The sequence below is a fragment of the Anguilla anguilla genome, chromosome 11 (assembly GCF_013347855.1).
Source record: "Anguilla anguilla isolate fAngAng1 chromosome 11, fAngAng1.pri, whole genome shotgun sequence".
NCBI lineage: Eukaryota > Metazoa > Chordata > Actinopteri > Anguilliformes > Anguillidae > Anguilla > Anguilla anguilla.
Window position 1 is genome coordinate 16165429 of NC_049211.1, and position 27108 is coordinate 16192536.

A 27108-nucleotide genomic window follows, 5' to 3' on the forward strand; every position below is an offset into this window, starting at 1 on the left:
AATCTTGTTTCTGGAAATGCAGCTGCCTTGTCAGTTTCCGCAAAGGTTCACAGAGCATTACAGGAAAGAATTGGAAAGCTTGGGAAGCACATGTCCAATCTGTTCCTATTTTAGAAACACATCAGCAACCATAACATAATCATACAAAACTGCTAATGTCTCCACCTGACGAAGGGGCTGGCAGCCTAAATGATCTGTTTAACACTTCACAGATAAATCACTCTGTCAACAGTGAGTCATCCTCTGCACTCTTTTAAATAACAAGACGAGGCTGCACGTCTGAGGACCCGACTCATGTCATCAGGTCACTTCTTCCTTCTTGCCCACAGGTACATCCAGGGGGCATCTTCTCCCAAAGACATGGTCATCATTGTTGACGTGTAAGTATCCAGAACCTCCCTGTATGTTAGTGTCTTCATGTCAGAAAGCACACACACACACACACACACACACAATTTCAGACAGGCCATCTTACCATATTTTCCTCTATGATTGTCACAGACATTAATTCACTTTTTAAATTTTGCTTAACGGTATTAAATCAAATAAGGCATTTTGAAAGAAGGTACACACAGAAAATAATTAAATAATATCCTTTAATAAGATATATTGTACAGATAACTTTTGACTGAACAAAAGTCCAATACTGTGTTGTCCAATTTCTTGTGAATTTTTTGTGATTAGATTAGATTACTGTAGATTAGATGAGATTATATTAGATTTAATTGCCAACTTCTGAGGACATTTGTCACCAGGAGGACATAAATTGAAGGCATAAGTAATGCATAATTCAGGAGAAGGCATTAAATCACATTACATAATGATCATGTGATGAATCTGTTTCACTGGTGACCATGTGCGTTGCTGGTGTCCATCTAGGAGTGGCAGTGTGAGTGGCCTCACTCTCAAACTGATGAAGACCTCAGTGATGGAGATGCTGGACACTCTGTCAGATGATGACTACGTCAACGTGGCCAGGGTGAGTGTGCATGCTGTCCCAAATGTCAAACGTCAAGGTCTCACATCATGAGTAGTGTGTGTGTGTGTGGTGCACAGTAGTGCATGTACAGTATGTGTGTGTGTGTGTGTGTGTGTGTGTCCAATTAAGGACAGTTGTTTCAATAAAACTGGATGCCTGTGTGTGCGTGCATGTGTTTGTTTCATGGGGGCAAAGAAGTTCAGCTATGACATCAATGAAATAGGTCGGATGTGTGTTTGCATGTGTGTGTGTGTGTGTGTGTGTGTGTTTGTCGTGTATAAGAAATATTCTGGCCCCAGCATCTGTTAAAATTACAGGTCGACAAAACCCTGCTGCCTTATCAGCATAGCATTTCATTCATCTTTATATCCACTTTATAAGGCAATAATGCCATTTTAAACACCACAACAGGGAATAATCTGTCCCTTTTAATTTTGTTCACTACTAAGAGACAATGATTTGCTTCTGCCACTGGGAACCAAATTGATTTATCTCTCAGCCTCTCTCTCTTTCTCTCTCTCTCTCTCTCACTCTTTCACCCTCATGCTCTGTTTATACCTTTCTTTTGCCGCTGTCTGAATGCTTCATTGTCTGTTTACTTTTATGTCTGTCAGGTTATTTCTTTCTGCCTTTCTGTTTCTGTCAGGCTGTCTGCTTCTAGTCAATTGCAGTTTTTATTGTTCAATTTCAGTTTTAAATTAGCTTCATTGACATGACAACATTTGCTTGTATCGCAAAAGTATATACGTATTACTGAACACAAGGTAATAAGTTAAAAAAATTAAATAATATAAAAGGGAAATGTGGAAAAAGTAAGTAGGTATACCTACATTTATAACTGCAAGCAATAACGAAATGAAACCTCCCTGCCTGTCTGATCTCTCTTGGTCTCTTTTAATATAATTGTCTCATTTTGATGTTTCCTGTGTGGCCGTGTGTTCCGATCAGCAAATAAGAATAAATTGTTACGTGGGGAACATTTGTGATACAGTGGCTCTTGCTCCTCGGTTCACAATAATGTGCCCAGAGAAGTACAAGACCATTTCCTTTATCGTGTTAATGTAAGTGATAGAGACCGCGAGCGTGAGCCGACAACATCAGATTAAATCTGTACTTCATTACAGTCCATTCAAGGCTTGCCCAAGGAAGCCATATACTACTTCCCGGGCTTGTGTGTGTGTGTGTGTGTGTGTGTGTGTGTGCGTGTGCATGCATGCTTGCATGCATGTGTGTGTGTACATTGTGTGCATCCATGTGTCATGCACTATCAACTGATCTGAAAGAAAGGCAGAAATTGGGAAGGTTTGAATGGGAGTGGAAATGGAAGTCGTCAGTGGCGAGCCCCTGTTGGAGTAATCACCTTTCCCTCACACACCTTATGCCTGGCTCTCTGGACACATAGATATCGCTCAATGCCTTTCAGAGCCCATTACATGAAATAAATAATGAAATGAGTAATAGTAATCTTATTTTTTTTTTTTATAATCTCTTCTCTTCTTGTGGTAATTCCTTGAAGTTGCATGTGATCAGATAAGGAGGAAAAGGCCAGTCTAAAGCTGGAAGAAGTGAAGAAAGAGACTAGGAGAGGGAAGGGGATTGGTGGAAGGAGGAGGGAGGGTGACCACAGAGCCAGCAGTAATGCTAGATCACATATCTTGCTCTGTCTCTCTTTCTGCCTCTATTCGTTGTGCCATTCTGTTCTTCTCTCTTCTTCCGCCTGCCTCTCCTTCTGCCCATCTCTCCCGTTATTTATTTTGACGGAATGTCAGAGTGCTTGACCACGCACTGCTGTGATGCAAGCTGGAGCAGAGTGTGCACTGATCAACAGAATCCTGAACGTGTGAGAGCAGCGACACGCAAACTGTCACAGACACACACGCGTGCATATACACGCACACACACACACACACGCACACACACTCACACACATGCTGTGATTATGAAGAGCGGTGGGTGTGCTGCTGCTGGCTGAAGACCCACACTGATAATCTTTCCTTATCCCTTGCCTTTAGTGTGTAAATCCCAGCTATGAGCTGGAGAAATGGGATAATCTGGGCAATAATGTTACCAATTCTCAGCCCTCTAAAAAAAAAAACAGCAGCGGGAAAAGTGTAAGTCTAACCTTCATGAGGATACTGCAACTTTGTCCTTTGTTAAAAATGGTGCAATTCTCTCTTAGTGAGCATTTTGGGAGCATTTACTTCTGCTTAAACAAGCTCCAGGATTACTGTGCATGTGTGTGTGTGTGTGTGTATGTGTGTGTGTGAGGGAGTGTGTGTGTGTGTTCGTACATGCTTGTATGCATGTGCGCATGCATGCGTATATGCACGTGTGCGTATGCGTGTTAAATGATAGAACATGAGTAAGGTATGAGGTCAGACATGCCACCACTAAACCCACACTGAGAGGCAGAAGACTCAGATACACAGTCTCACACACACACACACACACACACACACGCACACGCACACAGAATCACACCAGTGCATGTCACACCCCTACACATACATGCACACACACATGCACACACAGTACATACACCCGCATACACTCAGACTCAGTGAGAGAGATTTCTCCTCTCTGATGCGTTTCAGCCGCCTCAGTCTGACCTTGGGCTTCTGCCGCTCGCCAGCGATGCCCTTGTGTCCGTCTCGGGGACAGTTAGTTCCAGCCACGCTCGGTTATCCAGCAGGTAATGCTGTCTTTGAGAGACTGTTAAAGCCCTAATCAACCTCTAAAGCAGAGCCGGTGCTGGCAGGATGGGTGTGCGTATGTGTGCGCTGTGTGTACCTGCTGTCTGCGACGTTTTCAGGGGCACCTAAGGTTGTTTGTTATGAACTGAACTTCATAAATGAAATGATGGGAGAATGTATAGCTGGCTTCAGATTCATCAGCAGACCCGTTTATCTGATATACTCAGCTCTTGGTAGGATACTGTACATCCAACCAAACATTTTCACAGGGTTTCATTTCATTTACTTTTTTCGCAGTCCACTGAGAATCCCATTTCTACTGATCCTTGATTGCATAAACATTTGATCACAGATTTATTAGTTCTGTTTCTGGGGAATATCTGTGATTGAAACAGTAATTTGTTTCACATTCATGCATAACTGTTGAACTATTCCAAATATATCTGTACTTCGGAAGTTCTTATTCATTTATATTTACTCTAGTGATTAAATACGAACTCCCATCACAGGTACTTACTGTCTTTTTGGAGTGGGAGCTAATACAGTGGCAGACTGCAGTAGATAAATTTGCTTTGTGTAGTATGTAAAGTACTATTTGGGCAGCACTGGTACTGTAGGACAGTGTGGGTGATATGAGCGCATTCATAATTTCAGTGCATGATTCATAGAGGATTAAAGGCTCATGGTATTACCTCCAAAATTTCAGAGAAGAGCATTAAATGTCAGCTGTTCATTACATGCCCTTGCTTACACTAACAACAACAAAACACATGTACGGTAGCCAACAGCATGGAAACATTTTGTCTTTCCCAGTAATAGTGACTATGGCATCAATCAAAAACGGGTGTAGCCCATTTGCTGTCATTTTGGAAATGATTTACCTGAGCCTGCCTTAAATGCGACTCGTCCTAGCGCCTTCTCGGGCCTTGTTCTTCTGATTGATTACTGTACATTTTTATCCCCCTTCTTATGGGTCTCCAGGAATTGATGGCAAACTCTGTTTATGGGACTAGTATTATCAGAGGACCTGTGAGTTCACTGAAAACCAGCCTTTATTTTCTTTTTTTCTTTTTTTGCGTTGAAAATATTAGGATAATATTAAATAGAAATTGCAGACATTATTGAACAATTTTGCTGGGCGGTGATACAATACCTGACTTCCCCTGGTGCAGCTATTTCTGTCTAAATGTCGTTCTTTAGACACCCTTTGGAGTGTCTTATTCAGTTGGCTGAAATGTCTTACCATAAGGCTGGGTGCCCTGTGGTTGCATCCAGGTGTACAGATGTACACTACCCTCTCAGTGCTTCCATGGTTACTAATCTGCATGGTCCTGAACTCATGGCGTGACCTGACCTGACCTAAGTGGTCATGAGCTCAAACACAAATGGACACGCACAATCAGACATTCAAACACAAGTATCCTATGTGTCTTGGATAATATATTTAATATCCAAGACACATAGATTGGATAAGTGTATTTTTTGTTGAATGTGCCAATGACAAATTTCACACAATATAGTACAGTCAGATAACTGAGTCAAATGTTTGTTTATTGTTCTTTTGTTATTGTTTTTTGTGTTTTTCTGTGTGTTCACTGTCACACACAGAAACACATGCATTAAGTAAACCTGTACATGTGTGCATCCATTCACACACACATGAACACACACACACACACACCTACACACACACACACACACACACACACATAAACACAGACTTTGCCGGTCCTACAGTACGTTAGCTGAAGGAATGTGAGAACGGAGGCTGGTGGGGGCAGGGAGGCACCCAGGGGCTCGGTGTGAACGTGACAGTCTGAGCAAGTGGAGTGGACAGGTGAGATTAGGCAGGCGGTGCAGTATACAGGCCGTATTCTCTCCCTGGGTTTGCCCACCCCTAGTCCCCAGGGAGGAGAAGGAGGGAGAGCACCAAATGGATTGTGATGGCTGGCCCGTCTGCTCCACATACAGCTGCTCAGCCCAGGCTCCAGGATGTGTTCTCCAGCACACCTCTTATATCCGTGGTCTTTTTTTTAGCAGCCGCCCAAGGCTCGTCCTTCACATCAGCGAGGGGATGTAGCGGTGCTCGGTTAAATGACAAAAAAAAGCACCCGAGTTATCTGAGCTGAGACAGGCGCAGGGACGGAGGGTGCTGAGCCAGTGATTAGGAAAGGTGAAATTAAGAAATTTTCTCCCTGACATTCGCTGAACTCCCCAGACCGCTGCTGCCCCTGGCCCGCAAACACGGCCTCATCCTCCCCATACCAGCAACGGGTCCCCAGGGGAGGAATCACCCTGGCCAGCCTCCCACCAGCCATCTGGGAGAAATAGGCGCAATCTTTCCTTACTGACTACACCTGCAGCTGAATAACTTCCCAGCAGCTGTAGAAAGACTGGGAGCGAATTGTCCTTCAGGATAAAAATTGTTGACCCTAATTTCAAACCAAAGTGGTTTCTGTATATGACAGTTAGCTGAACGCAATGAGTGGAGAGTTTCTGTCTACCTCACATCTCTCAGCCGCACACTAAGGCCCCTCCCAGCTCACGGTCTCTCCAAACCCTTCCCTCCATGGTCAGTCATGTTCCAGCACAGTGTGGAGCACTGTTGTAGCGTACATGCCAATGGAATGTTACAGCCATTCATTTTGCTTCTGTCAAACAAAGCACCATGGTTCCATTAATTAGCCACCCAGAGGGACCTACCTGAGAGGAAAGTGGCCAGCTGCTCGCCCAACATCTAACAACCCCCCCCCCCCCCATCTCTGAGCCCTGTCAGGTGGTTGCACACCTGGCTGACAGTCATCCACGCTGTGTCTACGGCTTTATCTGAAAGCCTCTCCAGGACCTGCCTTTCAAACAGATAGAGTAAGACGTGTCAGCTGGCCTTCCTTGATTCATTGCAGGTGTAATCATCAGGCTGTAATCACCGCAGATTTTGTGTAAACGAGACGTTCTATCCCTGTAACACCTGAGTATTCCATGCATTGAGCTCCATTTTGAATTAATCATAAAGATAATGCTTACTTTACGCCCAAATGGTATAATTTATTGTGAGCCTAAGGTTTTGAGGGAAGGCTAAATGTGTCTAAATTTATTAGACTTTCACGATGGTTTCTGTCTGGTTTTGCACATTCTTAATCTCCAGAATGTCAAAGCACTGCAAATGACCTTCAAAAAGTGAGAACATTAAAAGACTGACATTACCAAAGCTAACCAATGTTCTCAATTGCGAAGGCACAGACAACTGTGTCATGGTGCGTAGTCGGCTGTACTCATGTTCAAATAATTGCTCTCATGTTCTGAGGCACTGCCAAAGCAACTGTTCTTTTTGAAAACAGCCACTGAAATTATAGGGCTTTTGCCAGCATGACAGCAAGAAGCAAACAGCTTTATCAACCTCATGTAGAGTCGTACCTGGAGTGGCTCTGTTTGGCCGGCCAAATCTCACACAAGGGGGTCATTCATTGGACTCAGGGGGTCAAGGATCTCTTCTTGGCATTGGTGGGTTGATCTATGCAGACAAGAAAAGATAATGTAAGCTGAGTGATGCGCATTGTGAGAAGAATGAACGGAGCAGGGGCTTATGGGAGTTGTGGGTCTGTAGGGGCTGATTTGTGGGGGGTTTTGCAGCTGAATATGCCCCCGCATTATATGTAAGAGGGGGAAATGGGTTCTTGTTTTGAGGCAAATAATGACATTGAAGTGCGATTGGTCCATGACCATGCGGTGGATGGTATTTGAGGCCGATTTTTCAATCTGCCTACTAAGTCCATGCTGGAAAGTTTGAAAAACAGGACAGGCACAGATCACTGCATGATTCACACACTTAATATTCTGCATTGGTATAGTTTTGTATATTTATGACAGTAGACTAATTTGGATTTAGATTAGAGGTCAAATAAAGATAATGGGATTCTGTGCATCGAATAGAATACTCATATTGACTACAGCTCTCTCTCTCTCTCTCTTTCTCTCTCTCTCTCTCTCTCTCTCTCTCTCTCTCTCGCTCTCTTTTCTCTTTCTCTTTCTCAGTTCAATGAAAAGGCTGACGCAGTGGTGCCCTGCTTCAAGAATCTGGTCCAGGCCAATATTCGCAACAAGAAAATCTTCAAGGAGGCCGTGCAGCACATGTCTGCCAAAGGCACCACAGACTACAAGTCCGGCTTCCATTTTGCCTTCCAGCAGCTGCTCAATGTAAGACGCCCAGGAGGAGTGTGATTCCCAATTTATTTATGCCTGTAATTTATAGTTCCGAATGTATAGACTAAGCCTAAATTCAACTCTGGATAAAGATATTGTCAATCTTTCATCCTGAAGGCCAATTCATGTTGACCCAAATGTTTCCCAAAAAGAACCTTCACCCCGCACGTTTCTTTTTTTCTTTTTTCTTTTTTTAACATCTAAAAAAAATTTATCAAGACAATACTGCTGCTCTTTCTGAACATTATTTTTATTTTCTGTAGAATTTCCCCTGAACCGATTATGATTTCAATTGGAACTTCAACAAATGACTGTGCTTCCACTTAGGGCAGTATATTCACCTTTATATTGAAAAGAGTTAATTGTGCCTTAACTGATTGTGTGGAGCTGTGGTACACAAAGCGCCTGTGACCCCTCATAACCTCCTGCCGGCCTGCACAAAACATGCTCCAGCTGTTACTTTGTGTCCTGTTTTTTTATTCTTTCATTGTAATAGGGCTGTTATTTGAGTTCCCTGTAGAACACTTGGAAACGTGCTTTTGCTTGTGGTCATAATTCATATTGGGCCTGAAGGACTCTGCCAAATCAATCCTTTATCAGACCAAGGGCACGAAACATGTGGCTTCAACTTCTACTTGTAAACTGGAGGCCCTGTGACTTTTTTTCTTGTTTTCCCGTTTCTCTTACAAGATGATATCTTACAAGTATATTCTTGAAAATGTTTGTAAATTATGAAGCATTTGCACTTTGAATCAATTACAATTTTACTTCCAAGCATTCTCTTGTGTGCTGACGTTAGATTTTAAAATCGGTACGGATCTAGGCTGTATCTACAGCTGCTTTCAATTCCAATGCCATTAGGGTGGAACAGATTTGTGGGAAAAATAGCAGCCAATTGGTTAATGTACTAAGCTGGCAAGTCCTGTTCAACTGAAGGAGAAAAAAGGCATTTTAATCTGTGTCCACAGCAATTGAATTGAATAATTGGCTGTGGACCCATAATAAAAGAAAAACTGTTTTGTAATGATATTATTTATCTTTATTAGAATCTTGTCAGAGTGACACTGCGCTAGCCTGCATATCAATGCCCCAATCATTGGAGCCGCTTCAATTGAAACTGAAGCCACGGCAGGGAATCAGCCATTAAGACCAGACATGAATGATAAAGAGTGAGATATAGAGGGGACTTCACTTGTCCTGTCAGGAGACTGATGAATACTTTCAACACCAAGTTTGATTGCTTCTTCAAGTTTTTCTATTATGCGCATAGCATTTATCCATAGTGCTTATTTATATTTCAGACTGCTTGCTTGAGTAGCAAACTGAACCTGGAGCCAAAAGCTCACTTCACTGTCCACCAAACTGGAAATTCAAATATCCTTACTCTGGCCACTGCTGGCCTGTCTAATAACACACACACACACACGCACACCTAATACATATACACATAAACAAAGATGAGCAGTCACTCATATACACATCACAAAAACGCACATGTACACACATGATTATTATTATTATTATTATTATTATTATTATTATTATTATTATTATTATTATTATTAATTGTCATTTTCCATGATCTCTCTCTCTCTTTCTCTTTCTCTCTTTCTCTCTCTCTCTGAAACGAACAGGATAGCAATGTCCCGCGAGCAAACTGCAACAAGATGATTATGATGTTTACAGACGGAGGCGAGGACCGAGCACAAGACATCTTTGAGAGATACAACTGGCCCAACAAGACGGTCGGTCCTTTTTACTGTCCTTCATATCGCAGATTCAGCCCTTCCCTGTTTATCATCTTTAACTATATTCCCTGAATTGAGGGAGTTTTGCCACCACACTGGCAAAATTCCTCATATAAAGTAAACCATCCTTCATGCTTCTCATCCCACATGGAACCAATACTGTTGTTTTGTGATTTAGGTGGGTTTGATTGGATCTTAAGAATCCCCCCCTCCATTCTCTCCTCAGTGTCTCACACCTGTTTCCTCTTACTCCCTTCCTTCTCTGTCTTTGTCGTTTATTTCTGTCCTGTCCTCCCAAACCCTCTTGCTCTCTATTAAAGAGCGTTCTCTATGTTTTCCTTTCTTGTCTCAAAAGCGAGGAGATTCGCTGCTGGTGTTAACAGCTCTGACCCCACAGCTAATTAGCCACTTAATCATCAGAGCTTCCATATGAACACCAACAGTCTTCTCTCGTTCACTTTCTATTTTTCTTTCTTCCTCTGCTGTCTTCTGTCTTTTGCTGCTTGTCGTCTTACATAAACAAGTGACTGCCTCCGCCCCTCCGTTTTCCAACTTTCTACTGCTTTTCTCAGTAACAGCTCTTGCTATCACACACTTTTTTTTGTAAATGTTAAATTTTTCCCCTTTCTGTTGTTTTGATGGGCACACCATCCAGATAAAACTGCATTGGCGTGGGTGGCTCCAGGGAGAGTGCTCCAGCTACACGGGTGGTCTGCTTTCAAATTAACATTGACTTTTTCAAGAAAGCTTCAAATTCATTTCAAGCTGCAATTAGATGTACATTTTAAATAATAAGGATGAAGTAACTCATCGATGTTCTCACCTTGGTGCCCCAAAGGGAACTGAACTTCCCTTTGGGGCACATTAGGGGATGTTTTTGCAGGATTCGCTGTGATTCGCAGTCAGATCACATACCCTGCATATTTCTTTGATCTCACTTCTCAAGGATATCATGGGTGTCTGAAACATGATTTTGCTTTATCGTTAGCATTTAACATACCTGATTGGAGCTTGAAATTAGTTTTAGGTCATCTGCAAAATGTATTTGAAAGTTGTTACATAGCCAGGGAAGAGAGAACAAGGAATTTTCAAAAACCTACGTTCTAGGTAGATGGTCTGAATGAATGCTTGGACACCCTTGATTAACTCCAGGAGTTACTAGAGCACTTCAGCTGAAGGACGAGGTTGGGTCACACAGTGTCAAACTGTCAAATAAATGGAGTCTCTCCTGTTGTCATGTTTGTCTGTTAAAGACACAGAGGTCATACACACCCCCTTAAAATGACACTTGTACATGTATTGTTTGCATCAATGTTTTGTGTGTCACGGCATTGATGATATAAATCAGAGGCCACTTGTGGGGTTCTATAGTAGTGTCACATTGAGGTACTGACCTTGCCCTGTGACAGGAATGAAATAAATTCACACTGTACACTCAAATGAGTCTCCTCAGTCTCTCACTGCATCATACTGGTTTTCCCTCTCTTTATCCTGTATTTTTGGAGACTTACAGTATTGGCATGACAATCAAGTTGTGTAGACAAATCATAGTAACAACTAGTGTTCTAATTTCTCTGGCTTCCTCTGTTCCTACCCATATCTTATCTTCCTCTTTGTCCTCTTTAGCCCCCTAACTTGGTTATCATCATCCCCTTGTGGCTCTCTCTCTCTTTCTTTTTCTTTATCTCACATTCTATTTTCTGCTCAATATCTCTGTCTTATCTCCTTCTACTTTTTTGTTCCTCTCTTTTTAAAGTCAGATCCTCTTCCCATGTCTTATGGTTCTGTCCCTCTCTTATATTTCAAAGAGCAAAGTGATCCTGATCCAAGTGTAGTTTGAGAGTATAACTCTATGGCTGACACTAGTACAAGGTATTGTGTTTATACTGAGTTAATGTTATTGGTCTTATTGTTAATATCTGTCTGTTTCTCTCTGGCTTTTCCTCTCACCCTCTGCCTCTCCAGGTGCGAGTATTTACATTCTCTGTGGGCCAACACAACTATGATGTCACCCCCTTGCAGTGGATAGCTTGTGCGAATAAAGGTAAGAGGTTAGTGGTGGCTACACTTGGACCCCTATTAGACAGAAGGCTTTCACTACTTTGCATTGGGCAGAGCTGGGGTAAAGAACTCCCACATCCCATTTGACCTGCCTACTGTACTTGTGTGATTCCCCTCTGTTCCCTAAGGGAAGATTTTACAGTACAGTACAGTACTGGCACAGGTGGCACTCAACTGCCCTTATCCGAGCTAAACTGCCTGATGACGATAGCCTGCTAAACTGACCAGTTTTGGGCACTGAAACCACTCCCCTCTTCATTTTTCCTCGTGTAATGTTCATATTTTAAAAGTCGTAGGTTGGGATTCTACACTTGTCCTTAACTTTGGCAAACAGTAAAAAGTTGACAGTTCTGAAAGTTTGGTAGTCGCTAAAACTCACTTGGCCAAACGATTTTGTGGAGAAAAACATAAAAATCATAAACATATAAAATGACGGACAAATTCTGAATGACTAATGTCTGTATTGTATTTAGTTTGTCTTGATATACACTTTCTCTGTTTACATCCAAACTCCCCCCTGCATCCAAACTTTACGTTTATTTTTCTTATGCAGTGCATCTTCACCCAAATTAGAAACGCTCTTTGCATCATAGTTGGAATTTGCCAACAGTCTGGCCTGTATTTGCAGTGACTTTTGCGCAAAGGGTTACTTTATTACTGTTGCATGTACAGTACTGTGCTGTACTGACATTTTTAGAGGTCTTCTGAGCTGGAACGTGGTGAGGCCGGGGGTAACAGTGCCACGGTAGTCATCTGTCTTGCCGTCGGCTTACACGGCCCCACCGTCTCATGTCTCACACTTCTTTTTTTGGTTTTGAAGCTCCCACATTTCAGCATCTCTCTCATGCATAACTTTTTATTGAGGAGGAATGGAACAGCACTCACAAAGACAATAATTAATTCATTGAAAATTAAGCCGAGTGCTTCAACACAAGTTCTAATTAATTACGGACGAATCTGTGCCTTTGTCATGATAACCAAGGCAACTCTCTGATTCGCCAAAGCCTCAAGTTCAAGTCGTGGATTTAAGATTTTTATGGTGTTATATGTGCTTCCATAATGCTTATGGTAGAGATTAATGGCATTTGCATGCATTTAAAAGGAAAGAACTAAAATAACTATTTTTACATCCTTACTGGAGTCGTAGTAATATGCGTTAAAAAAAACACTCTTTGCTCTTCAACATTATTGCAGCTGATAGGATGGGGTATTGGATCTCCTCGTTCTCTGATTTTGGCTTGGAGTTTTGTACAAGATGTAATGTCACTGTGGTGCCTGTTTTTTTTTTTCTTCTGACATTTCAGTCCTGTCAATTTGACAGCTTCAGTTGTCCTGTTCAGTCTTTATGCTCCCAGAGCTGCAGATAAATGTGAGCATAAACAGGGCCTTTGGTATGAAAAAGCTTTGACTGACAATAAAAATTCAAGCTTCCATTTGGCACAAAATTATCTTGAGAGCTTTTTACAGGGCTGGGTCTCCAGACATCTCCTCCTGCTCTCCTTCACTCAGACCTCCTGTCTGTTGGTTTGCCAATCTGTCTGGGCTGTGTATGTACACTAGTCAGCCCTCTTGTCTTTCTTTCTGTCTGTCGGTGTTGGTCAGGGTTCTTCTCCTTGCTCAAAAAATATGGCTGCTAGTTGTCAGAAATAAGACATGCCTCTCCTCTAGTTGCTGTTAGCTCTCCTGTTATACTGTGTGACTTGTAGTGTAGAAAGTAGCCACACTTCCTCTCAAGTGAATACACTGTAGAAGTGTGTGCATTTCACCCACAATGCTCCTTGCATTGGGTGAGAGTGGTGCAGTGGTAACTTAGATAAAAATGAAAGATATAATTTTTGACACAATTTGGGGATTCCAAGAAAAAAGAGGGGGGGGGAGTTATTATTTAACAATGGAAGGCTGTTGGGTTTGGATTGAGCAAACTACGAAAATAATGTGTATCCCTCAGGTTCAGTAATAAAAATCACTCAGCATAGGGACACCACCCCCTCTCAGGGCTAGGACATTCTGTGCAGTCACCTCTCTGCCAGACCTTCTTCTTCCATTGAGCAGTTCTCCTCATTCTCCTTCTCTTAGTGCCCCCATCCTCCAACTCTCAAAGTGTGGTATTCAGCTAGTGATAAAGTTAAAACCAGACTATTTGAATTCACTGAGACATCGCCTGTAATCCGTCATGAACCTGTTGACTCCTAAATTATGCTTTCACCAAAAAAGCATACGTGGCAAAAGTCGTATTGTACTGAGCTGTCATTGCTGATAATAATGTATCTCTGGCTGTGCTATCTTTATTCTCAGAAACATTTCTGTGTGTCTTTAACTGCGCACTGCAGCCATACTGTACAAAACTATTGAAACAGATGCCTCACAGTGAAAAATTCCCCCTCCTTATACAATTGGCATGCACCGCTTAATTTTCGCATATCACCCATTTAAACAGCAGGATATTTATTGAAACTATTCAGGCTGAGTAGCTACTGTACTTTCATCAGGCTTATAACAGCAGTCTCCCATCCGAGCATTCAATCAGCAAAAATTAAGTTACAAAACTACCTCCTTAACTGCTCCGCTACATCCATTTAGTTTAAATTCCAAAAGTAATACAATTTATGCTTCTGCACTGCCTGCCTCTTTTCCAGTCCCTCTGAATAGCTTAAATAAGCATAGGTGCCATGAACACGTCCACACCAACAAGTCTATTGGCAGAGCAGGTGGCAGAACTAGAAATATGCTATAGTTTCCGATAAAAGGTTTGGCATACCTGTAGTTAGTATTGGTTGATCTGCAGGTATTATGGCCAGATGAGGTACTACTGTCGTTACCTGGAGTGTGGTACTAATTGTTTGACTTAATGCTGAAATTTATCCAGCGTTGTAAATGGAAAATGCTTGCTATGTGCATAGTCACTCTAGATAAGGGCAGCTGCCAAGCAAATGGTAATAATAATGAAATTTAACTGAGAAATGCGTACCATGCAAAGTCAGTGCTGTGCTCCCTAAGTGGACTGCAGATGATTTGGGTGTGCAGGTGTTTGCAAGAGAAATCACAGTTGCATTTGTGTGTGGACAGTGGGACATTTTTCATGGGTATAGTCCTCTGCCAATCAGGTAAAAAATGTTTTTTTCATGAGGCAGTTGAATGGAGCTGCGCTTTCTTGAGCTTTGTGTGAAACGGATTCTCTCCTAACCAAAGAACGTCCATATTGTCATAGATCTACCACTCATCAAGACAGCCATTCAGAACTGCAGACTCTGTGAGTGTGCGCGTGTGTGTAGGCAGTGTCTGTGCGTAGGAAATGCCTTTTGTTTGACGCCTTTACAAAGATAGGCCTGCCTTGCCTCTTAACTTTCTTTGGATGATGTCTGCACTCTTGTCACTCACTGTACAAACACTTCTCACCATAAGAACTTTCATGAGTTGTGACTGTTGACCCAGCAAGTTGCTTCTCATAGACTGCCAGCATTGTTTTAACTAATCAGTTCTGCAGGCACAGACGGGCTCTGCATCCCAAATAGACACTCGCCTGAAAGACAAATAAACACACCAACAAGGACGAGGAACACTGCGGTCATTGAAGCACTGAGCCTCTAACTTTGCCCAATCTGAATCTCTTTAAAGGGGTGGGACCTAGTCAATCCCCTCCCCTTCCAACAGTGCCTATTTCTAATTTTCTTTTGTGTGTCTTCATACTGTTTTTCTTTAAAATCCCCTTTGTGTACATTGCACCCACCTTCTAACAAAAACAAAGAGGCAAGCAAGGAATCCGATTTAACCTGAACTTCGGACCTGCCACTGTGCCACACCACAGTAGAAAGGAAGGAGAGCTAAAGGAGCAGTGCTGCTCTCTGTGCTGATGAGCGCCCTGTTTGGGGTGTGTGGGGTGGGTGGCCCTGTGGTGGTGGGACGCGGTGTTGGCCCTCGCCGTGATGCACCTGCTGATATCTGTGTTCTTATTCGTCCCTGTGCAGAGACGGACAGGGCAGGGGAACAGCATCACAACCTTCACTAACAGGGCACTCAAGGCCCTTTGGAGAGCATCTCTCTCTGCGATCTCTTACTCTGTGTGTGTGTGTATGCATGTGTGTGTGTGTGTGTGTGTATGGGTGTGTGTGTGTGTGTGTGTATGCGTGTGTGTGTGTGTGTGTGTGTGCGTGTGTGTGGTGTGCATTGATTTAGTGATGTCACATCTTATGCAGGGCAGTAGCAGGATGCTGCTCACCAGTGTGATTATTTTAGATGTGAATTGCTTGTGTTCTACTGAATGCCCTTACCTGCATTAAGATGCAGTGCAGATAGCACTGGTGTAAGTGTATAAACATAGAGATGATTGTGCATGAATCCCCTCTGATGAGATGTCAAACGTGTAAGTCCATGAAGCATCTGAATAAAACACACAAACATGAATTTTACAGTTTTGATTATGTATAATGTATTTTGAATGTGAAAAGGCCTTGAACTGCTTTGACCAGAACATGTATTCTATTCATGGTTATCTTACTGTATCACTAGCTTCATGCATCTCCAGAATAACACTGAAGCATAGACATTCACTCAGTGAACATCTACCTGAGTTCCAGCTCTGGTGTGATCCTGTGATCCCAGGTCAGTCATGTTTAGATTTATTGAGTCTTATCTTCTGTCCCGCAGGTTACTACTTTGAGATCCCATCCATTGGCGCCATCAGAATCAACACACAGGTCAGTCTGGTGTATTGTTAAAGTGCGGTTCCAAACACAGATGTCAGCGTAGGCTGAGGTTAAAGCAAGTATCCCCAAAGTGCCACAGTCTGCACGCACACACCCACAACGCACACACACACACACACACACAGTACAGACTCACAAACACATGCATGTACTTGGCACCAACCTATATCCTCCCCATCCTTTGCAGTTTAATATGTATATCTCTGTGAGATGCCTGGTGTTTGCAGAGATGTCCAGGGCAGCGTAACAAGGCTTTGGGGGGCAAGGGTCACAGCATGCCCATATGCCCTCACTCTGCCCTGATTACTGTGCGGCCAGATGCCTGGAAGGGGGGGGGGGGGTGGCTGAAAGGAGAGAACAGTGGGAGAGAGAGCACAGGATAACAGGAGAGGGAGAGAGAGGGGAAGAAGCAGCTAATTAATCCAGCTCTCTGTCTAATCAGCGCTGAGCCTCTCTCCACTCTGTACAACCTCGCTGCAATTACCCGCCGGAGCAGTGCCTGGAGAAGGTTCTCCCGAGGTTATACAGCCAGAGGGAGGGGACTGGGTGATAGAGAGGGGGAGAGAGATGGAGAGATAGAGAGCATTAGAAGCGAAGAGGGAGAGTGTGAAGGTGAGGGAGAAGGAGAGTGAGAGAGAGAGAGATAGGGTGAGGGAGAAAGGTAGAATGGGAGGGAGAAGAAGAATTTGAGGTGTGAGGGAGGGGCTGAGTGAGGTTGAGGGTGAGAGGAGGAGAGAATCTCAGAAGGAGCGAAAGAGGAAGGTGAAGAAGGACTAAGGTGTTCAGGACTTAATGGGCTGTCTGTGTTGCTCATTAAAGTTCACCCATTTCACAAACACTAAGTGCTCAATCTGTAAGCACGTTTCTGTCACATTACATTACGTTACATTACATTACAGGCATTTAGCAAACGCTCTTATCCCGAGCGACTTACACAGCTTCCACAGTTGGTACGTTGATTGTATGTTGAAAGCCCTGAGATCGTGGATTAATATAGGTGATCCATACTATAGCATTTACTATAACAAAACTGCTCTTCATCTTGGCCTAGCAACTAAAAAGTGTGCATGTGTATGTATGTGCACAAATGTGGGAGTGCCTGTCTCAGTACACGTACTTGAACGTGCACAGGAGTGCATGATTGCACATTCACGTGTACATTTTTGTGTACATATACAAGGAGACTGGTTAGTTACCGACCACAGAGCAGTGGATTTTGCACCAAAATGGGCTGGGGTCAGCTTATTTCTCCATCCTATGTGTGATTTACTGCCAGGGATGTCACTACCCTGTTCTTTTGGGCGACAAGCTTTGCCAGGTGCTTTGGCAGGCACCCAAGGTCCACACCCTCTCACAGATAATAGGCCTGGATCCTGTACACCCAATTCCAGAGGAGTTTGTTTTGCTGGAGCATCATTTGCCTCATTATAGCAGGACATGTTAGGAAGGCCTTCCCCATAAACATTTAAAATATAAGGATAGTGTTGTTACCATGCAGATTTCATTAATTAGAAGTAATCTTCAGTACTGCAGTTCCAATGAGACCACCACTGAAATGCACTATGAAAAAAAGTCCTGATATGTCATCCTTTTCGTTTCCTCTATAAATACATATTTTCCTTTGAAGTGGAAGCCTTAAAATCACACTCGCTTTATTGCATCCTGGAAATATAGTGTATTTTGTCTCAGCATATTTTCATCCTGGTTGCACAAACAGTAAATGCTTTAGCGCGTGGCGAGATCTGCTGTCACAATGTTCATTTACGCAGTTTTGTTACTTAATTTTCAGGTCAAGCCTCCTTTAAAAGATAATTATGCTGTGCAGTCATTATGGCTGCTGTAAGTTAAATTTTGCAAAGGTCCAAAAAAACTTTGAGCTGAAATTTTGAGGGGGAATCTGTGTAGGATGCAGAGCAGTTATCACATTTTGATACATAATCTGATAAAGTTGAGACTTATGATGGTCACACTATCAGAGTACCGATCTCTCTTTCCAGCCCGTACCTGGAATGAACATGAGGGGAAGTGCTTGGACATAGGAGACACTCAAAAGCCCCGTGATTGGCTCTCTTGCCCTTTTATTGACTAGGTCATAAGCGCTGTGCCACATGAATGTTTTCTGAAAGCAATTACACTGTTTATTGACACGCGTGTCTTTGGGGAGTAGACTGGCCTATATCCTAAAAAAGAAAAAAAAATCTAACTTGACTTTACCTGAATAACTGACCTGGCGCAGAGCAGGGATCACTGGGGTGAGAGAGATAGAGAGAGGGACCACTCAAAAACTGTCCTTCCATGGCACAGCAGGTCTCCAGCAGCCACTGAGGTGTGGAGGGATTCACGCCCGCTGCCTTGCCAAATCCAGCCCTATCCACCTGGCACAGGGCAGAAAATGGCTTTCCAAAGCTTACTGTAATAACTTTATTGATAGCTTATTCATGAAAAATGGATTGAGCGGCGCAGGAGGGTGGGGGCGGTGGGGGAGGCGAGGGAGGGGGCTGGTGGTTGTGGTGAGGGAAGGTGCAGGTTATAGATTGGCTTTCTGTCTCTCCCCTCAGCCTCCCCAGGGCTACAAGGCAAGCTGGGATGGAGGCTGACAGGCTCAAGCGAAACCATTCAGTCCCCCAGAATAGACTTTTCAGCTGTTCCATTAGTCGAGGCATAATTATATTCTAATATCTGCCACTTATTTTAATAGGTTTCCTCCAGCAGGTGCAGCAATAATGCTGGATTTGCACGTGTCACAGCATGAAGCATGCACGTATACTGCCACACAGTGCCATTCACTACTGTCAGCCCCCTATTACATTACTTTATTTTACACTGCATTACCTTCTGCAATGCTCTGTTACATTGTTTTAGTGCTCCATTATTTTACATCTCTTTTATTTATACCTAAATTTGTACCACTGCTTGTTTACCAGTACTGAACAGATACTTCAGCATTGCAGTTTGTAACTGCATGACACCTTTACCTCGACTGCCTCTGGCCCCTACATTGTCAAAGACTTTACCGCAAGACCTTTGTTTTGCCGGAGATATTTAAGTATTGCCAACTGTGTCATTGATCTGTTTCCCTTTATTTTTCTTGGCACGAGAGCGATTTCTGCTGAGGAGGACCATTAGATTTAGCTCCGTCTCTGTCTCGGTGCTAATTGCCGGGCGGCCATGGGGGTTCTGGCCACTGACTTTCATGTTTTCAAGATTGTTCCAGTCAGCCGGTAAATTTTCCCTACATCCCCTGAAAAGGTCTGCCTGTCATCATCTCAATGAAAAATCTCCTGGTGGTGCGTTAAATGGCCGCTTTAGTGAGCTAATAATAGAATAGGTTCCGCTTGTCAGCACCTTGCTTCTGCCGGCATGAATAAAGCAGGGAGAGGCACTGCTTTTAAACCCACGGGCAGCCGCATTCCCTGCTGTAGTTTGGGAGGGAGACATTTGGAGTAGCATGCATTGCTCACACCAGAATCAGCCCCCCTGCTACTGCACGTATCCTTAAATAGAAGTGATTGGGTAATTATCTGCCATGATAATGGAGCAGTACAAGATGGATAGAAGAAGGAGCCGCATCAATAAGAGGAAAACGAGTGAAATGAGCGGGAAAATCTCGGGCCTAAGCATTAGCGTAACTAATGTTATATTTACCACTAGCTTTTTTTTTTTTTCTTTCTAAATTTAGCAGCAAGGACAGAACTATGAAAAAAAAACCTTACAGAATGAATATGTCTATTTGAGTGGGTGATTCATTGGCATCCTGAGGGGTTTATTAATTACTTGAAATTCAGCACTACAGAGCTATATGCTACAATTTATCAGTACAAACAACCCATGTAGGAGGGTCTGTGAGCACCTGGAGAGGTCGCCTGTGTCATGTAGGCATGGCGACAAGTAAAGTGTGGGAGGAGCAACGGCATGAAAAGCCTATTTGGGTGGGATGCAAGGAATCTGGAGGATGGGCAGTTGTACAAAAAGCCCACATGAGCATAGCTGCAATTAAACTCTGGGAGAAGCAGTCCGATAGACAGAATCTTATGGCTGCCAGCAAATGTTGTGATTAGCGCATTGTTTTCAAAAGGAACTTCATAAAAATATGCTGGTTTGGCGGCAGCAGGCGGTGTCTGGCTCTCTTGCTGCCGGCACGCTCTGTGTGGAAGTGTAAATGTTTTTTAATGGCTCAGCCCTAATGATTTATAATGGCGATGAAAGCCCCTGAGGCAGTGCTCGAGTCTCAGGGCTGAATGACCTCCAGCAGTCTCGCCGCAACTCACTGTTCTATACGACGGGCAACACCTGCCGGGGCCCCTCCGTTTATGACAAAACAGCGGGTGGGGCCTTATATTTTACCGCTTTTTGATTATCGTAATTCCATGTTCTCTGCATGGTACATCAACTGCAAGTCCAGCCCCCCTTTCCTCCCCTCTCTTGCTTGCTTGGTGTCAAGACAGGCCCTAGAAGTGGTTTCGCCGTGGAAAAGTACTAATGCCGGCAAACACCATGCACATCTGCGATTTCTATTTGTACGGATCGATTTAAGCAGAGAAAGCTAGGCATTGAGTTCTACCTCTGAGTGCTGTGGAATGGAGTGGCGCCTGCCTCCTCTCTCAATTCAAGTCTCTTTCTTTCACAGTACTTGTGGCTTTGGCTTGTTTTTTGAGATTGTTATTTTGATAGCCTTAGGCCGTATAGCCCAGCCCATACTAAATGCAGTCGAAGTTGCACAGACTAAAGGTGTAGAAGGATCTTCTTTCCAGTAACAAATATCAAATGCATATAAAGTACCTTTATAATTCTGTTGAATGTACAATATCATTTCCGTTTACATGATTCTTTTGTTACATGTATTAAATCCACCTGTGTAGCACCTGTATCAAAAACTGCCAAGTCTCATTGGCTGGGATGACTTAAGCTATGTGTCCTCCATGTTGCAGGAGTACTTGGATGTGCTAGGACGTCCAATGGTGCTGGCAGGGAATCGAGCCAAGCAGGTGCAATGGACCAACGTATACCAGGATGCCTTGGTGAGACAACTCCCCCTCCCTCCTCCCACCCCCACCCCCACCAGAATAAAACCTCTGCAACATATTTTAGTTTTGGATATTTGCAATTACACCATGCTGTGGCAGCACCCTAGTCAACATAAGAAAAAATTGCCTTTGCATTCAGGTGTTGAAAGCTCAAAGGTTTAATCTGTCCAAGCCTTTGTGAGCACCCTGGCACTTATTTGTCTCAGTTGGAGACATAATGGCGAGCATCGCTTTGAAACGCACCAATAAAGTGCGCGTCTGAGCCGTCTGAAGATGGCGCTGATAAAGGGTCCATTTGCATGGATTAGTGTGTGTAGCTGGCGCGCCGTACAGGCTGCCGCGGAAAATGGAAATTGCATGTCTGACACAAGTCACACTGATTTGCATGGCCCTTTTCAAGCCGTAAAACCTCATTGTGGCTCAGCAGAGTGAATGTGAAAGTTGTAATGCACGAGCCAGTCACTTCCACGCTAAGAAGCATACATTGAATTACTGGATTTGAGGACTAAGATAAGATTAAGCATCCCGATGCAGGGTGCACGCACAGAACTGAAACAGCCCAATATAGCGTTGCCCTCTGAACATATTCTACCCAGGTAAAATGAGTGGCTGTGTACACTGGACATTATTGAAAAGCTTTGTATGGGGATACATGCTCTGTAGTTTTAATTGCAGAGTGATAATAATAGGAAGAAGAAGAATTGTTACTGTAGCTTTTTCGAATATCAAGGGTGATGTTATGAAGTGGAACCTCCATATACACATATTAATCCAGGCACAGATGTGAAATACATAATGAGATCAGAAGATAGAACATGTCATGATCGTAACAGCTCGGATGTAGGCTTGGTCCTCTGCACAGTACACTTGCACAGAGAATCCCTGGATCTTTGTGTCTGTGGATATAGCACATACACCACATACGTGAATGTCGGTTATAATTTTTCAGCAAACTTTCAGTGGACTGAGATGCCACTTGGTTGATTAGACCTGGGCTTTGATTTCTTCTGTTCCCCTCTGGTCCTCCCAGGGCCTAGGACTGGTGATAACTGGAACAATGCCTGTTTTCAACCTCACTGCAGACGGGAGTTCTCAGGTGAGAAATAGACCTACCACCCAACCCCATCATGAACATTTAACACACTAAAGGCCTGGCTGTATTTCGGGCAGATTTTTCAAGACCTGGGCAAGGTGAAAATCATGGTCGTTCTCACCCTTCACTCAGTGACATCTTGCTGTGACGAAGTCTTGTGTGTTGGACTTTTCGATTTACTTTTACGTTTTTTTTTTTTAGGGATATGCTGCCCCCTAGCGTTCATATATGTTCAGCAAAGGTTCAATGAAGTTTCTTCATGCTGCTCTTGTTGTTTTTCAAGTTGTTGCTTGAAAAACTTTTCTTTAAGTGATTTATTCATCGTTTAAGCACTTTCAGAGCATTAATGCCTATGCATAAAACCCAATACTGTACTCTCAGCTGCAGTAAGAAATTTTAAAAAATCCATTGGTTACCAGGCACAAATAATTGTTTACACAAATTAATGTTATCTGTGAATATGCTGCTGTTTTGGACCAGCAAAAGATGATTAGCTTTAAGTGTTAACTTTGAGGCCATGGAGGATGGAGCGCACAGTTGCAGCTGTGCATGTAGTGGTCCTGAATTACATTAGTTACCCACATCCCGACTCACTACACACACACCCACACACACACACACACACATTACATTACATTGCATGCATTTAGCAGACGCTCCAACACAAGTTTTTACATAGCATTTACACTGAATCCATTTATACAGCAGGATATATACTGAAGCAATGCAGGTTAAGTACCTTGCTCAAGGGTAAATCGGCAGACTAGCTACAGTACTTACCCATTATACTACACTGCCATCATGACGTGAGTGTGACACCTGTGACTGTGGCCTACACTAGGAAATGTCACTCTGTCAGCTCAGCTGGTCCAGCCAATGAGGTTCCTGCAAGGCTGGGTGGTGACTCTCTCCCAGATTGCAGGTACTGCACGGAAAAGGTCAAATTCCATGTAAATAGAAATAGACTTCAGATTGGGAACACTTACAGCCTGCAAATGGTTCCAGAGGGAGGCAGATCTATATTAAATATGAGAAATTAATACATTTTTGTACTCTTTCTCTCCCACTCTGTCTCTATCACATGTACAAACACGCAGGTAAGAAAAGTACTGTTCTCAGGTCGATACAGTACAGTATTCTTAAATTCTCCCGTTCTTAGATTCTCATATCACTCCATCTGATCCGTCTCACACGCACTAGTAATACACACAGATAAAAAAAGTGTTGTTCTCAGGTCAGCATGTCTTATCTCTTTCGTGCATACTAATATACACTGCGAAGAAAAGTTACTGGTCTCAGATCAGTCTCTCTGTTCTCACAGAATCAGCTCATTCTTGGAGTGATGGGAGTGGACATTGCTCTCAGTGAAATCAAGAGGCTTACACCAAGATACAAAGTGGGTATTCTGAATTCGAACAGACGTGCACACACACACGCACACGCAAACACATGCACACACACACACACCCACACGCACAAATTGCATATACATGTGATTCACTTAAATATGCCTGTATAATTTAAACATTTCTTAAGCTAAACTGCAGATTTAGTGTAAAATTGTACACAGCCAGCCGTCAGACTAAATTTTCTTGAGAGCCACATCTAGAGCTAGAAATACTGAGCCCAATCCCTCAAGTGTATGTTGTTAGGAAGCACATCAGATACATATATCTCCACAACACCAAGATGGCACATTGCCTGTGACAACTAACATGGCACTAATAAACTGTAAAGCCCGTGCTGCACTGCAGGTGATATATGAGTTTGTGTGAACAGCGTTATGGCTCTCAGAAGAGGCATCTCCTTTTTGAGCGTTTCTGTCAGAAATGCTACCACAGCAGACAAAGCCTGAGAAATCTCCCTGACAGCCACGGGCTCTGACTGAGAGGGAGACAAGAGGGAGAGATGAGTGTGTTTCATAGCAGTCTGTCGCTGTGCTGGGACAGGCAGAGGAGAGGAAGGGAGTGAGAGAGTATGCAGAGCACCGGAGAAGAGATGAGCAAACAGAATCGTCCTCTTTGTATTAATGTCTTATATTAATAGTCTTCTCTGTTATTAATTATGTCGGTTGTGCTAGTTGGCGTAAGCAGTGCATGGGAATCATATTAGTAGAAGGATGACGTTTTTCTTGAAGTAATAAGGTGGTATAATGAAAATTCCATTTAGAATATACTTCCATGTATATTATGCATAACATGCAAATTTAATGCAGATGAGCTCTTTGCTGTACGATTAGACCTGTCTCATTTGAATGGGATTGAACTGATTGAAGGGGATTGAAGAGAGCAGGTTTAGAATACTTGATGATTGCCATGGAAATCAACCTGACTCTAAACCTGGCTTTTGTTTCAAGAATCTGGAGAATGATAATATTTACAAAAATCCACCTGCTAATTTGTTAATCCCAGTTACTGAATTTATCCCTCTCATCTGCCAGGGAGCAGCCAAAATAGATTACTCTCCAAAAGATCTGACTTGTTCACATAATGTGCATGTCTGGCTTGTGGAGTTCTGGGGCTGTGTGGTGGACTGAAAGTGGGGGCATACATAAGGGGACGTCTGAGATTAAAGGGAAACTCTGCTTCCTTGTGCTCAGGGCTAGTGAGGTTAGCGATGAAGAAAGCTGGAGAAAGACAGAGGTGGAGACGCAGAGGTAAAATTGAAAGAGAAAGAAATAGGGTGAACCCCACAGAAATAAACTGAAACTCATTCCCTTCTCCTGTGAACTGCCCATACAGCTTGGAGCAAATGGATACACCTTCGCCATCGACCCAAACGGCTATGTTCTACTTCACCCAAACCTGCAGCCCAAGGTGAGAACAGCAGCACAGCAGGGGTGGAGCCACCTGATTGGATAATGAGGCAGAGGCGCTACAGGACAGATGCTAGATACTTGTCTGCTAACGCTAAATAACACCATGGACTGCAAAAGAAATTAACTGGCTGCGTTCATTGCATGACACACTCGGGCCAATGCACGTGACCTGTTCTCATGGGATGTCACCGCAGCCCAGAAATGTCAGTCTGATAATCAATGGTTCCTCAGACCTTCCCCTCAAATGTGACGCAGAGGAAAGGAGTTTGGTTTGCCTCACCATTTCAAACCAAGACAAACTGAAAACGATAACCAGGTTATGGAATTAAAGAATGGATTCTGCACTGAACCAAAGGTGTTTCTGGGTGAAATTTTGTCAGGGAACAACCCAAGCACTCTTCAGCACCAGATAAACCAGAACTGCAGCACATCTCTGTCTCGCTGTGTGTGATCTGAATAGCCAATGGTTACCAAGTGAGCGAGGGGTAGAGCTGCAGTGGTGGGGGTGGGGGGGGGAGTTATATACCGAGTCCCACTTTATGAAGTGAATTCACTGATGAAAGGACTGTAAAGATTGATTATGTCAAACAGAGGAAATGCTTTACACTGTGCAGACAGGGTGCTACAACTAATTTCAGCCATTTATCACCAGAGCACTTAAAGCGAATTGAGAAAAAAAATGAGGCTGGAGGACAGGGAGAGGTCGGGGGTGGGGGGAGTGGTGGGGAGGGGGGGGGGGGGGGAGGGGGGTTGTTACGCATTTCAGACTTGATGTTAAATCACGGACTGGAATTAAAGCTTCATGACATGCTGTTTAATTTGCTTACTGTGGTAATTCTGCTTGCTTTATATTTATAGTATGAACACAGTTCCTTTGATATTTACTGTGGTTATATATTTCCACTGATATTTATCATGGTGATACTAATGTGTTTTTGTCATTGTTATTATAATAGAATTGATTTAATGATGATAGGAAAAAAATGTTAAGTATGGTTTTAGACACTTAGCAAAGGACAGATAATAGATTGACGGCAATAACTGTGCCATCAGACCAATGTGGGTCTTTTTTTATATATCATTGAAAGTAATGTTTCAGGTGAATTGGTTTATTATATTGTAAACTGTGGCCTTTGCTCACAAAGCAATGGTCAGATTCATAGTTGAGATTCAGCCCACCCCTTCTGATAAGAGAGAACTACAAGCGGTGCAAGATTTTGTTTGCTCTACATGGCCAAAGAGAAGACCAGATAAATCAAGTTTGATCAAGTATAGCCTCAGCATTTCATAATGCAGCTGAACTTAGAGGAAGACCTTTGACCAACCAATAACAGTCAGCAATGTGCTGGTGTCTTTTTAGAAGTTGTTTTAAATGGATACTTGTACATCTTATTCTACACCCATCTCCCGTTGTGTCTCTCTGGTCTCTGTTGAATCAAACTACCTCCATTAATCTCAATCTGTCCAATGATGTTCCCTATATTCATCTTAATCTCCTTTTTCTCTCTTGATTTCTCTTTCGCTCCTTCTCTCTCTCCTTTCTCAGATCATTAATTTCAGAGAGCCTGTCACTTTGGACTTCCTGGATGCTGAATTGGAAGATGAACACAAGGAGGAGGTAGAGTCATTCTATGTCTTTGACAGTGTCTCTGCCCAGCCATTGAGGCTCTCACATTTTTCTGTCATTGTAGCATCATAATTTCTCTCTGGTCAATGAGGCCCTAATTTTGCTATGGGACTAGCCACTTAATTTTTCCACTTAATTTCTCTTCAAAATTATGTCATGTCA

General features: G+C 43.1%; 1 protein-coding gene across 4 annotated transcripts in view; it reads left to right on the plus strand.

The window, feature by feature from the left end:
- cacna2d2a (calcium channel, voltage-dependent, alpha 2/delta subunit 2a) overlaps positions 1–27108 on the plus strand; it is a 232309-nt gene that overhangs the window by 185385 nt on the left and 19816 nt on the right. For all 4 annotated transcript variants that reach the window (XM_035383011.1, XM_035383010.1, XM_035383012.1 and 1 more), the window contains 11 exons: positions 330–380; positions 880–979; positions 7705–7866; positions 9507–9617; positions 11586–11664; positions 16326–16375; positions 21313–21402; positions 22439–22504; positions 23823–23897; positions 25243–25317; positions 26866–26937. In XM_035383011.1, the coding sequence (XP_035238902.1) occupies positions 330–380; positions 880–979; positions 7705–7866; positions 9507–9617; positions 11586–11664; positions 16326–16375; positions 21313–21402; positions 22439–22504; positions 23823–23897; positions 25243–25317; positions 26866–26937 (931 nt within the window). The remainder of the gene's footprint in view (positions 1–329; positions 381–879; positions 980–7704; positions 7867–9506; positions 9618–11585; positions 11665–16325; positions 16376–21312; positions 21403–22438; positions 22505–23822; positions 23898–25242; positions 25318–26865; positions 26938–27108) is intronic.